The sequence below is a fragment of the Cupressus sempervirens genome, chromosome 6 (genome assembly GCF_028749045.1).
Source record: "Cupressus sempervirens isolate cs-2001-9-10 chromosome 6, ASM2874904v1, whole genome shotgun sequence".
NCBI classification, from domain to species: domain Eukaryota; kingdom Viridiplantae; phylum Streptophyta; class Pinopsida; order Cupressales; family Cupressaceae; genus Cupressus; species Cupressus sempervirens.
This window is the reverse complement of record NC_143123.1, coordinates 506,212,579-506,228,225: the sequence shown is the minus strand read 5'-3', so window position 1 is coordinate 506,228,225 and position 15,647 is coordinate 506,212,579. Positions and strand designations below refer to the sequence as shown.

The 15,647-nt window shown below is 34.0% G+C and overlaps 1 protein-coding gene across 3 annotated transcripts; it reads left to right on the top strand.

The window, feature by feature from the left end:
• Positions 1 to 12,642: 12,642 nt before the first annotated feature.
• LOC149553246 (cytochrome P450 750A1-like) lies at positions 12,643 to 15,145 on the top strand. Of its 3 annotated transcripts, none has more exons than XM_089788709.1 (4): positions 12,643 to 12,789; positions 12,933 to 13,106; positions 13,207 to 14,176; positions 14,270 to 15,145. In XM_089788709.1, exons 2-4 carry the CDS (start codon positions 12,949 to 12,951, stop codon positions 14,879 to 14,881), a joined length of 1,740 nt encoding a protein of 579 aa, XP_089644835.1. In that variant the 5' UTR covers positions 12,643 to 12,789; positions 12,933 to 12,948; the 3' UTR covers positions 14,882 to 15,145. The 3 variants fall into 3 exon arrangements, with proteins under 3 accessions (XP_089644835.1, XP_089644833.1, XP_089644834.1); XM_089788707.1 differs by having other exon boundaries at positions 12,651 to 12,846; XM_089788708.1 differs by lacking the exon at positions 12,643 to 12,789 and having other exon boundaries at positions 12,871 to 13,106.
• The last annotated feature ends 502 nt before the right edge of the window (positions 15,146 to 15,647 follow it).

Sequence of the window (15,647 nt, the reverse complement as noted above, 5' to 3'; positions counted from 1 at the left end):
GCTACCAATGACAGAAATGAAATGACTGGAAACCCATAAAGCAGCCATTTTAAATGCAGAAGCGCAGGTTTACATTGGCCCACCGGCATACAGTTGCCACAGTGAATATTCAAAATAACCGGACATTATCATGAGGTGAAGGTTCATTCCAGAAAACTTGGAGTGCTTGCAAAACATGGACAAATTGCTGATCAGGTCAAAAGCATGTTGATCACTATACCCTAAGTCTGCCTGCAAGTGGTTCACTTGTCTTTTGCACATTTGTATTCATTTGTCTGTCTTTTGTTATACAGAGCGAATCAGATCAGATCATCTTCGCATCGTTCCAACTCTAACGTGACAATTTTGCTTGTCAGATCATGTCATCATTGCATTGTTAAAACGAAAGTAACGCTTAGAAAAATACCGTGCCTATCAATTGAAGATGATGTCCCTTTATAAAAAAAATTAATATGTCATCGTATAAATGGAAGTAATTGCCTTAGGGTTTCTATCTAATTTTTGTGTATATATATATAATAAGAGCTGAGAAACACATACTTACTTAAAGAGGAAAACCTTATTTTTATGTCAAACATGACCCACAAAGTAGAGGCGTGTTCTGCAACCCTTTTGAGTATCTCAGCCGTACCCAAGCCAGCATGTTATGTAGGTGTTACTATATTGTATATTCCCAAAAAAGCACCATCCTCCATAATTGAAACTAAATAATTGAAGGAAATAGTGTGGTAGAGATTTGCTTGCATAGGCAGTGAACTTCAATGATTGCATGTGCAGTGCCTATTCAGAAGACACCAACAATCAAATTAAATATTTCAGTATCAAATGCAGAAGCATGGGTAGTTGACCTATTTCAATCTATCCGTCTGACAAATATTTTTAAAAAATTACGCTCACAACGAGCATTTTCGCTTTTCCTTTTATTACTCCAACCTCTACATTACCGGGGTAATTTTTTCCATCACTTTATTTTTATTAGAGTAATATTCATAAATTTCAAATTTTCTTATTTAAAATTTCTCTATTTTATAAAATTTCTTGTTCAATTATGATTTAATCAAAACAAAATGTTTAGTTACTTCACACAATAAGAAATTTCTATTGTGATTTTCATTCTTATCTGTACAATATTATATAAATTGATTGAATACAATTAAAGCTGTTAAAATCTTCACATCACTCATTTTTAAACTCTTTATTTTTACTATTTATTTCTAATTATCAATGTTAATAGTGGTCAAATATGTAAACAATATAGGTGTTCATTTCAATTGCTAAAGGAAAAAGAAATTCTAAAAAAGTCTAGAATAAAACATATTATAGTCGACACAAGGAAGAAATTTCTACTAGGCATCATATTCAAAGATTAAAACAGAAGTCCTCCTCAAACACATAAACACAACTTCAAATAACCAAAATAATACAACCACAAAATAATAAATGACCCTTCACACAATGTCAAATAAGTAACCTAGGAAATAAATGTGAATGTACACTAGACCCGCTCATTCATAATTAATTGAAAAGACAAAAACAAAATCAACATGTAGGAATCTCAATAAATCTAGACAACACCCAAAACTACTTCATCCTACAATACCAAACAATACCTATTATTGCGCCAACTACTATTTTCAAAATAGAGTTTTTAGAATCAATGGAACAATTTTTAAAATGCATTAATGCATTATCAAAAGTCAAAACATCTATTATATGTAAAGAAAGCTACACAAGAATGAGCATAGGAAAACATGTTCCAGATACCATATGCTCTAGATGTTCGAACAAAAGAGAGATACATGGATTCTCTCAACAAATAACTTAGACCCTCAAAAACAACCAAATCTCCACAAAAACCTCACCCAACTAGAAGAAATACTTATTTCTAGAGTGTCACACATTTTACAAGTGACACATGCAACATGACAACAATATAAATAATAATGGCCATAGTTAAGAATTTCCCTAAGATATTTCAGCCATTTCCCTTCTTTTGCATAGAAGGTTACAAGACATGTAACTTGTTATTATACGCCAAACAAACCTATAAGGAAACAATTACGATTGCTATGTCAACAAACACAATGTTTTGAAAGTACTAAGTTACAAAATCCAAAGTGATCGATGCTACAAGGATGTTGTTATTGATTTCAATGCATTCAATCTATTGCCTGAAATAACCATTGATGTATCAAACATGATCCCAACTTGGCAAAAGAATCTTAAGGCAAAACAACAACAATTGAATTAGATAATGTTGTCAATGATGACATAGACTCCCACAATAGATCATCATTCACTCCAAAATTTCCTAATAGACATGTGAGCTACAAACCATAAAGACAATGCCAAGCCTAAAAAATGATCATCCAAACATCATTATCTCTTGCTTTAACTAATGACAAGTTATTATTATTTTTTAGTTGAAACAAGAGAAAAAATAAAAAATAAAACACTCCTAATAACTCCTCATTGCACATACAAAAATGTGCACTAGTATTATTATATCATGACGAACCTATGAACCTAAAAGAAAAGAAAGGAATATATAAGCTAGATTCGTTAAAATAATCTATTCCCCGAAATGTAATATAAGGACCTAAGTCGATATGTTATTTAGGATTATGCACATTTTCTCATGTGCAAGGAAGCCACTAAAAGTATTAAAATTGTAACTAGCATAACATAAATTCCATTCAAATCTCTTTATTAAGCTGAGAGGATATCTATAGTGGCATCAATCATGGTTTTAAACATTTTGACATTTTAAAAAATTGACATTCGTTTGAATGTCTTTTGCTAAATAAATAATATAACAATACATATTAAAAAATTTTAAATAAATGAAAAAAATGCAATCTATCTCACATATATATTTAAAATGGAAGGCATAAAAAACATTATACAAATGTAAAGCAATTCTTGACAAAATAATTTAGTAAATTGACAAAAATAATTTAGCTTGACAAAAACTGATATTTATTCTCACATCTGCATAAATTATAAACCTTTTGCAAGTGTGAGGGTTACAAATACGAAAGATGAAATGGTTGTGAGTTGGACTTGTATTCAAAATAGGAATTTAAGATCTATATTCCTTCATCTTAGAATTTAGGGGCTTGCTTAGAATTCTTAACATTGTGTATCACTTTACGTGACTAGGATCACATAAGATTAGGGCAGCTTCATCTAGCTTACTATTGAATCTACTTTTAGTGCTCCGAGAGAAAATTAACTTTTTTTACCTTGCATCAAAAGAAGAGCATTGTAGTATTAAATTGGAAAGCAGAGCACCGAGAGTTCAAATCTAGTTGTTGCTCACATTTGGGGCGAATAATTTTCAAATAGAAAATGAGGCTTCTTTGCTAGACTCTATATATGCTTGTTATTTGAAGAGGCAATACCATTTAGTCCACTACAACTACTCCTATGATAATGGATGGTGATTAGATTGAGTGATACCATCTTCCTTTGGTTGAAGATCATGATAATGATTCTGATTTGTTTTGGTAGTACTATGACTTTTGGCTGAGATCAAATTTAGAATTCACTTTTTTCAACCTAAATTAATTTTTTATGTTTTTCCTTAGTATATTCTATTTTCTAGACTTTGTATGCAAAGATATATAATGTTTCTAGGCATTCTTTTGGCATAGTTTACTCATAGTTGTTTATCTTGGGCCATTGATTTGTGTTGCATATCTCCTTTTACAATCTTGGAAGAAATTATCTAGGATTAAAATGTTCATTTTGGAGGTATTCATTTGATTGACAAGATATAAAAATCACTTTCTTTCTTACTGATAGAGAACTTAAATTTTATTTCTATATTTGAGGAGATTTTTCAAAGGTTACTAAAACAATATCATTGTTTTTGTAAGTTTTTATTTTATTTCATTTAGAAACATGATTTGAAGATCCAAAAAGTGAAAGTGTAGGCATAGGTAAAGTTTTTAATTTTTTTTATAATTAAGAAATCAAAATAAACAATATATATACAAATATTTAATGAGAAGTTATTTTAATTGTTGTTCCATTTAAATATCTATTATTTTTATACAATATAAGTTGTATTCTAGGTCGTGGTCATTTAAATTTTTATGTTTTTATCATTTCCATAATTGATCGTAATTTTTTATAATTATAGTGTTTTAGATTATATTATGATAAAATATAAATATTTTTAAAAATTAGTTAGGATTAATAATAACTAGAATTTTTATTTTTTTATTTTTTTTTGAAATATATATAATTAATTTAAAAAAATTAAAATATAGTACCAATTGATTTTAGTCTATTCAAAAATATATTACATAATATAATCTTTATTTCAATTTTAGCTTTTGTCTTGTAATTTAAAGTATTTTTCTTTTAAAGATTTTTTTTTTGTGATGCAGTTCAATATTAGACTATATAAATTGTTGGCTTTAATACATTAATTAAAACTATAATATAGTTACTATGCAATTACATTGTAACTGATTACTATAACTATTAATCCTTTGTATATATTGATCACCTTAATGAATGATAAATAAATTTAATTTTTATCACCTTCTTTTATCATTTGGTATTAGAGCAATATTTCCTTGTGTGCTTATGATTGAGGTGTATGGAAACATCTTCTTATCTACATTCAATGGAGAAATGATTCTCTACCAAGTTTGGAGGTGATGAAGGTTGGTGAGAAGCTTCGTAGCATTGAAGATAATCAAGTTCAAAATCAAATAAATTTTTCCTTTCATTGATGATGAATTAAACTGAAATACTATTTGGGAGGATCTCTATTTGAAGGGAAGGTCTAGATCCTTCAGTTTTCCAAACATGACATGCTAGCAAAGAAACACTCAAATATCACATATTTAGCCACACACCCTCCATACTTAGACTTAGATGTCATTGACATGCACCATCAATACAAGTTTCTAAGTTCTAAATAAATTGATATGTTTGCAATATTCAAATTTCTATAATGCATTTGAACAAGTCTATCAAATTTTGTAACAACAAAAGTCATGGGTGTAAATGCATTAGAACCTCCATGAGAATTATGTTTGATTGCTAAAGAAGCCAAGTATTTGATGAGTGTAACTGTTTTTTTAGCACCCTTAGCATGTACACCATTAAATCCCTAAGTATAATGTAGTCCCTCATCAAATTAAATAGTCTTGGATAGAGATTGTGAGTGTGGAGTTTAATTTTATGTGTTGGTGGTATGGCATTTGGTGGTGTGTGAAGCAAAGCAGAATGAAGCAACATTCATTCTCTAATCAAGGTTACTTAAATTGAGCCATTTTGTGATCGTGCATGGAGTATATGATCTTATTCCTAGTAGTTTTGGCCGCATGTTAAGAAGATACCTATGTGCTTGTAGTGTAGAGAAGTTGTAACACCATGGAAAAGAGTATGAAGGTTTGTAGTTAAAGTAAAGATAGTGAAACTGAAATCTTAAGGTGTTCATTCTAAGTGACATGAGCTTTGGGATAGATATGATTTTGAATATCATGTGCATTATATTATTGGAAGAAAATAGAAGTCATAACATTTTTCTTCTATGTTGGATGTGCTACTCTATGTTATGACTTTCTTGGAAGTTCAAACTATTTCAATCATTGAAGAGATGGATGGGTGTGGACAAGTTTATATTAATAAATTTATAGATGAAGTTTTTGAAGCATTGGATAGCATCCAAAAAGATCAGGGGCTAACCCCAAAGTACAAAACAGATTGTAGGTCAATCAGAGGTTACCTCCCAATTAGCTAATTGATACCAACTTTAAACCTTAAAACACACATAAGGTCCATAATCGAATTAATAGTACTATTAGTCCTTAAAAAAAAACATAGAAAAGACTAAGAAATAACCTAGGAACACTTAAAAACATCATTTCTATAAGTCTCAATAAATGATAAAAGCATAAAAAGTGAAACCTCATAGGGTACCAAGTTGATAGTCATGAGCAACATAAAAATAGAAATTAAAACCAGATCTAGGGCTAGCTACCCTCCTATCCATGACCATCTTCCTTCTTTTCCTTGGGTGTGTCCTTATTCACATCCTTCCCCTCCACCTTGATGATTTTCTCCAAGATAGTCTTTGACTAGTCCTATATTAAGAACCATAGATGGATCGAGTTGTCTCACTTGCCTTGCCCAGTCGTTCTCCTCTTTATTCACCTACAAAAACTAAAGGGTGGCGGCCACAGAATGCATCAATTTGTTGGAAATTTCCACCAAAGTATCAAATCTTTGATAGATAGCAGTTTGATTGTCTCCCAGGTCCCTCATAAACTAGTCAAGCCTATCTAGTCTAGCCTTAATATGGTTCTTTTCATGGCTATTCCTGTCTTTCTTCCCCCCACCTTTAGGAGTTTCTTTCTTGGGGGATGCAATGTCTTTGCCCCCACTTCTAGCTGGGGTAGCTTTGAGGGTGTTAGGGATATCAGAAGGGTTAAGAGGGATGGGGATAGGCTTGGTGACTTGGAGAAATCTCTTCTTTTTTGCAAGTTTAACATCACTTTCAAAAGATTTGGAGGCGGAATCATGATGGGGGGGGGGGGGACTGAAATTTTTCCATCTGGAGGCATTTGCTGGATTGGCTGGTGCTTTTCTTACCTTTCCTAGTGTCTGAATCAAAATCATTGAAACTAATTTTAACCTCAGGGCCTAGTTTTTTCTTGATTTTCTTGTGGCTAGGGCCAACGCCAAGATCCAAAGAGACCTGGGGCATAATAGGTCAGAAGTTAACCAGGAGTAGTGGGTTTTGGGCAAGATGTTGGGTATGCAATTTGTTCATGAGCCCTTGATGGATGAGGTAGAAGGTTTTACCCTCCTCATGTTTCCTCCTAGCCTTATAAATGCAATCTTCCAACGAATACAAAAGATGAAATGGGAAGTAAATGAGGTCCAAGTTTCTGAAGTGATTAAGAATAGGGAAGTGGTAATAATATAGTACCTAGCAGTGATCCTCAAGGGTGATATACCACATAATCACATAGTAGACATCCCAAGGTTTTGGAAGGGCTTCCCTTGAAAACCCATCATGCATTTGCACCGACTCCTCCTTAAATTTGAAAATTTTCCACAAACTAGTTTCCCCATTAACCTTAGCCTACCTTTGCTAGTTCTTTCCTTCCATGGTAAACTCTCCAACCCTCACAATAGTTTCCTCAAAAATTTCAAATCCCATCCCATTGACAGTCACCTTTGGGTCCTTCCAAGAATGGAAGAATTGCATACAAACATTCTCATTGTGCTTTGTCATTCCATCCATACATGGTAAGAGGCCACCCTCCTAGAAGTAAAACATTGCCACTTCACTCTTATGGATTCAATCTTCCATACCCACTGGTTGAATGTGATCGCTAGTGCCCATGCCATCACCCAAATCAACCACCAAATCTTAAGATTTTTCTAACATAGCCTTGTTGCAAGTTTGGCAATTATCGAATATAAAATAAAAAGCCTCAAAGAATAAAATGAAAAGGTAGTGTATAACCATCATAAGTCCACAAGCTCTTCCACCCTCAGTAGCACATGTTAGCATTCCTTTTCCATCTATAAATAGTTCTCGCTAGCTATAGTTGGTGTGGGACTTTAACAACTTTCCTTTTTTATCATTACCTAGTAGTTTTTCACATCTCAGCAAATCCACCCTCTACGTCCATCTTTGACTAGTGCTATGACTCTCTCCCTTGGTAGCTCTAATAATTAACATTGAGTCACCTTCAATGGAAAAGTTATTGAATCCATGAGCTCTCACAATTCTTAGTCCCCATAGAAATGCCAAGGCTTCTACTTCCTTGTTTGAACTTCCTCCACAGTTTCTAGTATATGCAACCAACATATTCCCCATACTATAATGAAGGACACCTCCTGTCGCAGTGTTTCCCATCATGGTTGATCCATCAAAATTTAGCTTGATACACTGAAGGAGAGGTGCCACATTGTCTTCTTTCTAGCTATGACTTTGAAATTATTGAATTGTGCTACTACTGAACCAAAATCCCAAGTCAATGCCCATTTTGTGTCAAGTTTACCTAGGGGGTTGGGGGGGTGGGGGTGTGGGGGTTTCCATCACCAAATCCCACTACATTATTTTAGTAGCTTGATAATCTACTAGAGACCAACACATACTAGTTCAGAGTGTCTTTCTATTCCCTGGCTTCATGGATGGAGGAGATACCAAATAAGAAAGTATCATCCACAAACTACTAGATAACTTGTGGGGGACACTAGGAGGCAAGTTTAAAATCCTTACTCTTCTAGAGTTCGTCAAAGAAACTAATTTCTGCTTAAAACTTCTACCACAATGATAAAAAGATAAGGGAAAAGGGGGTCACCTTAATGAAGACCTTGGGAGGAAGAGAAGAATTTTCCATGGGCTCCACTAATAAGCACCGAAAAAGTAACATAGGTAACACCACTTTTATATAATTCTATTAGCATTCTCATTAAAGCCAAGTTTTGTAAGAATAATAAAGAGGGATTCCCTTCTAACTTTATCATAGGCTTTGGAAAGATCCAATTTAAGGCCCATAATGGGGTTCTTACACATTGCTTCTTACCATAGATGAAGTTGCTATTTGAAAGCAACATGAATATTAATTTTTCTATTCCATCTGAAAAAGAATAAGTTTATTAGACCATATGATATTATCAAAAGTGAACCAATCATTCATTTTTCACATATGGAGTTTCACAAATGGTTCCATAGTCTTCATAATGCATCTATTAATGGTAACTTTGAGAGCTTAAAATATTTTTCATACAATTTCTACAATGTAGAAGCCTCTAAAGATTCATCTAAAATATTAAATAGGTAACTGCAATAACCTTCAATTCTAGAGGTTGGTGGCATCGAGGGATGGAGGGTATTCCATCATCTCAAGTCATCTTCTCACTTTGAGATGGTGCTCTACATGAGAAACATTTATGGATTATTTGGTTTTCTATTTTGTTTTGCTTTCTAATATTGACAAATATGAAGAATGCATGCTTTGTCTAAACTAATTTTGGAGATAGGTTTGGGACTTGATATTGCCCTCAACATGGATTGTTGTTGAGAGAGCTTCAGAGTATATGATCAAGAATTATGCTCGCTCACGGTCACTAGAAAAAGATAGAGATCAGTCACATCTCTTAGCGATCATTCTTAAATAATTCATGACTATATTTTTAGAAATGTGAGGTTAGGATACAACTTAAAGCTACACCTAAATCCGAGGGTCACAAGATAGCTTGATAGAGCATACATGGTTCATAGTCTTCTACTCCATATATACATTTTCATAGCATATGTATTCAAATTATGCAATCAAGTTGTTTTGTTATGAAAACCTTAAGGTGGGGTCCCTAAAGTAATTTTAATGTTTTAGGATCAATGTATTGAGTGGGGGAATGATGGCTTTAATACATTAATTAAAACTATAATATAATTACTATATAGTTACATTTTAATTGATTACTGTAACTGTTAATCCTTTGTATATATTGATCACTTCACCGAATAAATAAATCAATCAAATATTCATCATCTTCTTCTATCATAATTTAATTTAATTGAGAGTAATTTAAGACATGCATAAATTTATTCTTTAAATTTTGTCTATTTAGAAAATATGTTCAATTCAATTTAGATTTTAGGTTTGATAGACATTGAATTCTTTAAAAGAAAATCTAATCTATTTTCTTAAGGGTGGAGATCAATTAGGGTTATGGATAGAATTAGAGTTCAAGTTGAATAAAGACAACCCTAATTATAGATATGAAAACCTAATCCTAGCACAAATTATGGAACCCTAAAACTAAATGAAAGATTCTAATTTTAACTCTAAACATAAAACACAACCCTAATATAATCTATAACCATAAACATGATTCATACCCTTATGCTAACACATAACCAAACCATGAGCCTAAATCTCAAATGTGAGACCCTCATCCTAACCCCAAATGATAAACCCCCATTCTAAATGCTAAATCTTAAGATAAACCATAATCTTGAATGGAATAACATAATCCTAAAAATTAAAACCTTGGTGTACATTAGAGAGAATGTCATAAATTCTACCCCTATATATAAAAGTTAACACTAATATAAATCCTAACCCAAGCGATGATGCATTCCCATATCCTAACACTAAACCTAACTATGTTCCTAAATTCTAAATGTTAAATCATCTTCCTAAGCCCAAATTCTAAACTTTCACTCCAAATGCTAAACCTTAAATCCTTATTTTTAAGCTAAATCATAATCCTATAAGGTAAACCATAATGATGAATGCGATACCCCAAACGCTAAAACCTAACCCTAACCCTAACCCTAATCCTAAATATTGAATATAGATTCTAAATGTGTGTGTGAGGGAGAGAGAGATGTACATACACATAAATTTACATATATATTCTTATATACAAGCACAAATATTTTACACACACACACACACACATTAATCTAAAATAAATCTTAACCCTTCACTATTTTGAAATATAATCTTAATCCTAATTAAAAATTATGCCAAATTTAAGTCTAATCTTAACATTGAATCAATTGATCTCTATTCCTAAGTATAATAAAAATAGTAAACAAACAGAAACACCATGTTGAAAGTAATTCTACATTAAACCAATTTACCATTTACAACAAACTCGATAAACTATAATTCCTAATAGTACACCTGACTCAACCCCAATCCTAAATTTAATTGAACACTACATACCAAGTTGAACTCAACCCTAAGGGATGTGTGAGAGTGATAAATATATAAAGAGGGAGGGAGGGAGGAAAGGAAGGTGTGTGTGTGTGTGTGTGTGTGTGTGTGTGAGAGAGAGAGAGAGAGAGAGAGAGAGAGAGAGAGAGAGATTAGTTAGTGGACATAGTGAGAGGAGGGAGATAAGAGAAAGGAATAGAAGGAATGGAAAAATATGAGGTAGAGAAAGAAGGGGGATTGACAGAGGATAATTAAGTCTAATAATAGACATAGATGTGCGTGCGTGCTTGCGCGCGCGCGCGCACGTGTGTGTGTGTGTGTGTGTGTGTGTGTGTGTGTGTGTGTGTGTGTGTGTGTGTGTGTGTGTGTGTGAGAGAGAGAGAGAGAGAGAGAGAGATGGTAAGAAAAAAGACAAAAAAAGTAGGGAGGGAAAAAAGGCTAAGAGTATAATTACAGGGGGGAGGAACATGTGAGAGAAAGAGTGAGAAAAGGGGGGGGCTGTGTTGGTTAGAGACATACATATGTGTAGTGTATATTAAGTTTACATACATAGGTCTGCATATATTTTAAGCTAAATTAAATCCTCACCCATAAGCAAACTGAACTGCAACTTTAATGAAAAATTAAAGGAAATTTAACTTTAATCCTAGTAATGAATCAATTTAATCCCCAACCTAGGTAAATCTAATAAAAATAATAAATCTAATTGAACCCTTATGTTAAAACTAATTCTAGACTACACTAATTTACCATTTACCATTCATCAAACTAAAACATATTTTAAAAGGTAAAATTACATTTTTGAAAATATTATTCACTTTATAGTTACAAGTTTATGTACAATAATGCAAACTGAAACTCTAGTTTCAACCCTTAATCTAGTTTTAACTACTTATGTTTATATTTTTTGTCATGTTAATTATCATATAATAAACTAAACGTATAAAATATATAATTTATCATTAAAAATATGAAGTATTTAATAATTATAATTTGTTATTAAATATTGCCAATAGTGGCATGTTGTGATGGTTAAATTATTGCATTGTTATCCTTGCCATCAAGGTTCAAATCTAGTGGGGATGAGGTCCCTTGTTTGTGGTCTCACTGGTTCATAGCTCCAGGTCAAAAGCGTTTACCCCAAAAACAAAAAACAAAAACAAAAAAAATGTTATTAAATATTAAATATAATAATAATAAAATAATATCTTCCATTCCTCGTCACAGTTTCTACTAGATTATATATATTATATATACATAATAATCCTACAGATATCCTTCTTGAGGCACTTATTCCAAATGCACATATTTTTGAGACACCTATTTTCATAAATTGTCTCTCTACTTTAGGCGCTTGAAAAGAATATCTTTCAACTTATATATATATATATTTTTTCGAAATGACACCTTCATGGAAAGTATGTTCGAGAATAATTGATTGCGGACTCCCATTAATAAAGAAATGACACCTTTTTGTGAGGATAATTGATTGTGGGCTCCCACCAATAAAGTTTTCTTTATAATTGATTGTGACTCCTATCAATAAAGTTTTCTTTATTAATAGGAATCTACAATCAATTATCCTCCACAAAGATGTCATTTCTTTATTAACGAGAGCCCACAATCAATTATTCTAGCACATACTTTCCATGAAGGTGTCGTTTCTGAAAAAATGTATTTGACTTGGCTTATTGAGACTGATTCACATGACCATTGAAAAAAGTAGTTGTAAGAGATTGCTTTTCGTTAACGTTGAAAATATTGTTCATATTTTATGTAAATTATAAAATCTGATGAGATAAGATGCTTTGAAATAACTCGACACGTGAAATTAATTATTATTATTTTATATTATTTGTCATTATCAAATCTTATTTCTTCCGTTCTTATAAATATTTAATTCAATTCTTTTGTTAGTTTCCGGTCCGCAATTGTCACCATGCTTGCTTTACTTATCGTTCTCTCCGAATAGTACATCGCTTGCATAAGATGGATTGTTTATGGCCGTAGATTATCAGTGACATGGATCATCACTAAGCATTACAAAGTCTTGTGAAAGCCGCCCCCTCCCTACCAGGTATAGATAGGCAGAAAACAATGCGGCAGACTTGTGGGCTTCGTTGACTGAAAAACTGTGAGTGTTTTCTTTACTTCAGTATGCATTCTGAGTTGATCTAATGAAGCGGAATTTTTTCTATGGATATGCTTTTTTTAATGCAGATGGAGACTTTCAAGCATGGCTGTCCAAGTCTATGAGCAAATCTATTTCAGTTTTTATGGCTTGGTCTTAGCTTCATCTCTTATGAGATTAGAAAGTTTGTACTCAGTCAGACGATTTCAACCATTCAACGAACACCAATATACCAAAGAGCCAAGGATAAGTTTATATATCTTGTATAATTTCCAAATTCATACAAATGTCTTTTAAGTAGTATGCTAGATAATCTCATATATTATGCAGTTAGATGTTTCATGTCCTCTAAATCGTTTGCAGTTACAAATGGATATTATTACAAATTGCTCGTAATATCTGCAAAGGAGACAGCCAGACATCTGGACAAAAGATCCAAGTCTATAACATGGATTCCCTGATTGCAGCCGTGACTGTTGGACTTGGGTTTATCTTCATCTACTACTGCTTCAGGACAAATGGCAGCAAGTTGAAGTTGCCCCCTGGACCACGTCCATGGCCTCTCATAGGAAATCTCCATCTCCTGGGAAGCCTTCCTCACCAGACTCTTAGGACACTGGCGAAGAGATATGGACCCATTTTGTTTCTCCGTTTGGGCTCCATCCCCACTGTTGTGGTTTCTTCTCCTGCCATGGCTAAAGAATTCCTCAAAACGCATGATTTGATCTTCTCAACCAGAGCAACTTTTGCATATGGGAAATACATATGTTATGATCATAGAGGAGTCGCTTTTAGCACCTATGGAGAGTACTGGAGGCAAATGAGAAAGCTCATGACGGTGGAGCTGCTCACAGTGAAGAGAATCGATTCTTTCAGATTTGTGAGAGAGGAAGAAGTGTCTGCCATGATCGCCTCCATCTGGCACCAAAGTGAGCACGGAGAGAAGTATGTGGATATAAAGAAGAGGCTCTCCTCCCTTACACAGAATATTATCTGCAGAATGTTTGCCAGCAGGACTTATTCTGACGACGAATTGAATGGAGGGATTGGCTTCAAACAAATGGTGGAAGAGATGTTTGCTGTGGCCGGTGCTTTCCCAATTGGCGATTTCATCCCTTCTCTCGACTGGCTCGACTTGCAGGGGTTTCGTCGTCGCATGCAGGCAGTTCATAAAGTATTTGACGGATTTGCTGAAAAAGTAATAGACGAGCACGTTCATAGTAGATTGGAAAAGGGGAATCCCAGGGAAGAAGATGGTGTAAAAGACATGGTAGACGTGATGCTCAGCATGCCCGAGACAATCTCACGGATGGACATGAAAGCCATGATCTTGGTAAGTCTGTGAATAAAAGCCGTCTAATTAGGTTTCACAAATCTGATTACAAGTTTTGTTAAACTTGAGGACATATAATAATGTGGTGTGCAGGATATGCTAAACGCTGGAATGGAAACATCGGTGACATTGCTGGAGTGGGCGATGAGTGAGCTGCTGAGGAGTCCTGCAGCGCTGGCACGAGCGCAGAGAGAGATTGAGTCAGCAGTGGGCAGAGAGCGCAGAGTAGAGGAGAGTGACGTCACAAGGTTAGACTACTTGAGATGCGTGGTGAAGGAAACTCTTCGACTTCATCCGCCTGTGCCTCTGCTCGTTCAGCGCGAGTCGACGGAAGGGTGCAGCGTGGAAGAATATTTTGTTCCGGCAAAAACGAGGCTGTTTGTGAATGTGTGGGCGATGGGAAGAGATGAGAACGTTTGGAGAGATGCTCATGAGTTCAAGCCAGAGAGGTTTATTGAGAATAATAAAGACGTGAGAGGTCAGGACTTCGATTTCCTTCCATTCGGAGCGGGAAGAAGAGGATGCCCCGGGATTTATATGGGTCTTTCTATTAGTGAGCTGGCACTCGCTCAGCTTCTTCATTGCTTTGATTGGGCCGCTGAGGCGGAGGTGGATATGGCGGAAGTGTTTGGATTGACTGTTCCGAGAAAATATCCACTGCTTGTCCGCCCTTCATGGAAGCTCACTGCTGCATGTCCTAGTTAATAATGTATTTTTTGCAATAGGTGTCTTTCCTAGGATGGTAAGCTACAGCGTTAATTTTTAGGTACATGGAAGTGCAAATATGTGACTACGTTCCTGTTAGACAGATAATAAGTTATTACGATAACGTAGAGATTTATCACTGGCAAGGAAATCAGAGGTAGGCGCAGCTTGCACGACTATTGCAAAATGAGACTTTGATTTAGACATGAACATTTTTCTGGCCATGGATATTATTTCAATGAAGAATTTCTCCCTTTTATAGTCTTCGAAGCGTAGATGTGTAATAGAGAAGCTCTCTAACCAGATATGTTTATATACATATTAGTAGAACCATTGCTATCTTTAGACAGAGATTTGAAATGTTATGTGAAGTTCAAATATTCTCTCGGTTCACTTCATATTTCTCTTATTTGCTTATTTGCGTCTTTGTCTTTCTCTTATTTGTGTCTTTGTCTTGTCTTGTAATAGATATGTAGCCAAGCCTTATGTATTCAAGCTGTAAGCTGTAATGAATGAATAAACGATTCACTTATTTTCTAGTGTGGTTGTAACAGCATGTGTGGACGTAATAGTAAGTTATGGTGAACCACAATAAATCTTGTCTCTTTTCTAATTTTTGTGGTTTTCAATTTGATTTCTTTTATGATTTTGGTGGTTTCCAATTTGATTTCTAATTTTAACAATTGGTATCATAGCATGTAAGATACTAGAACATAGAGAAGACTATAGGATCCCCAAAGCAAGGAGAAGCCTTTAAAAGAAAAGT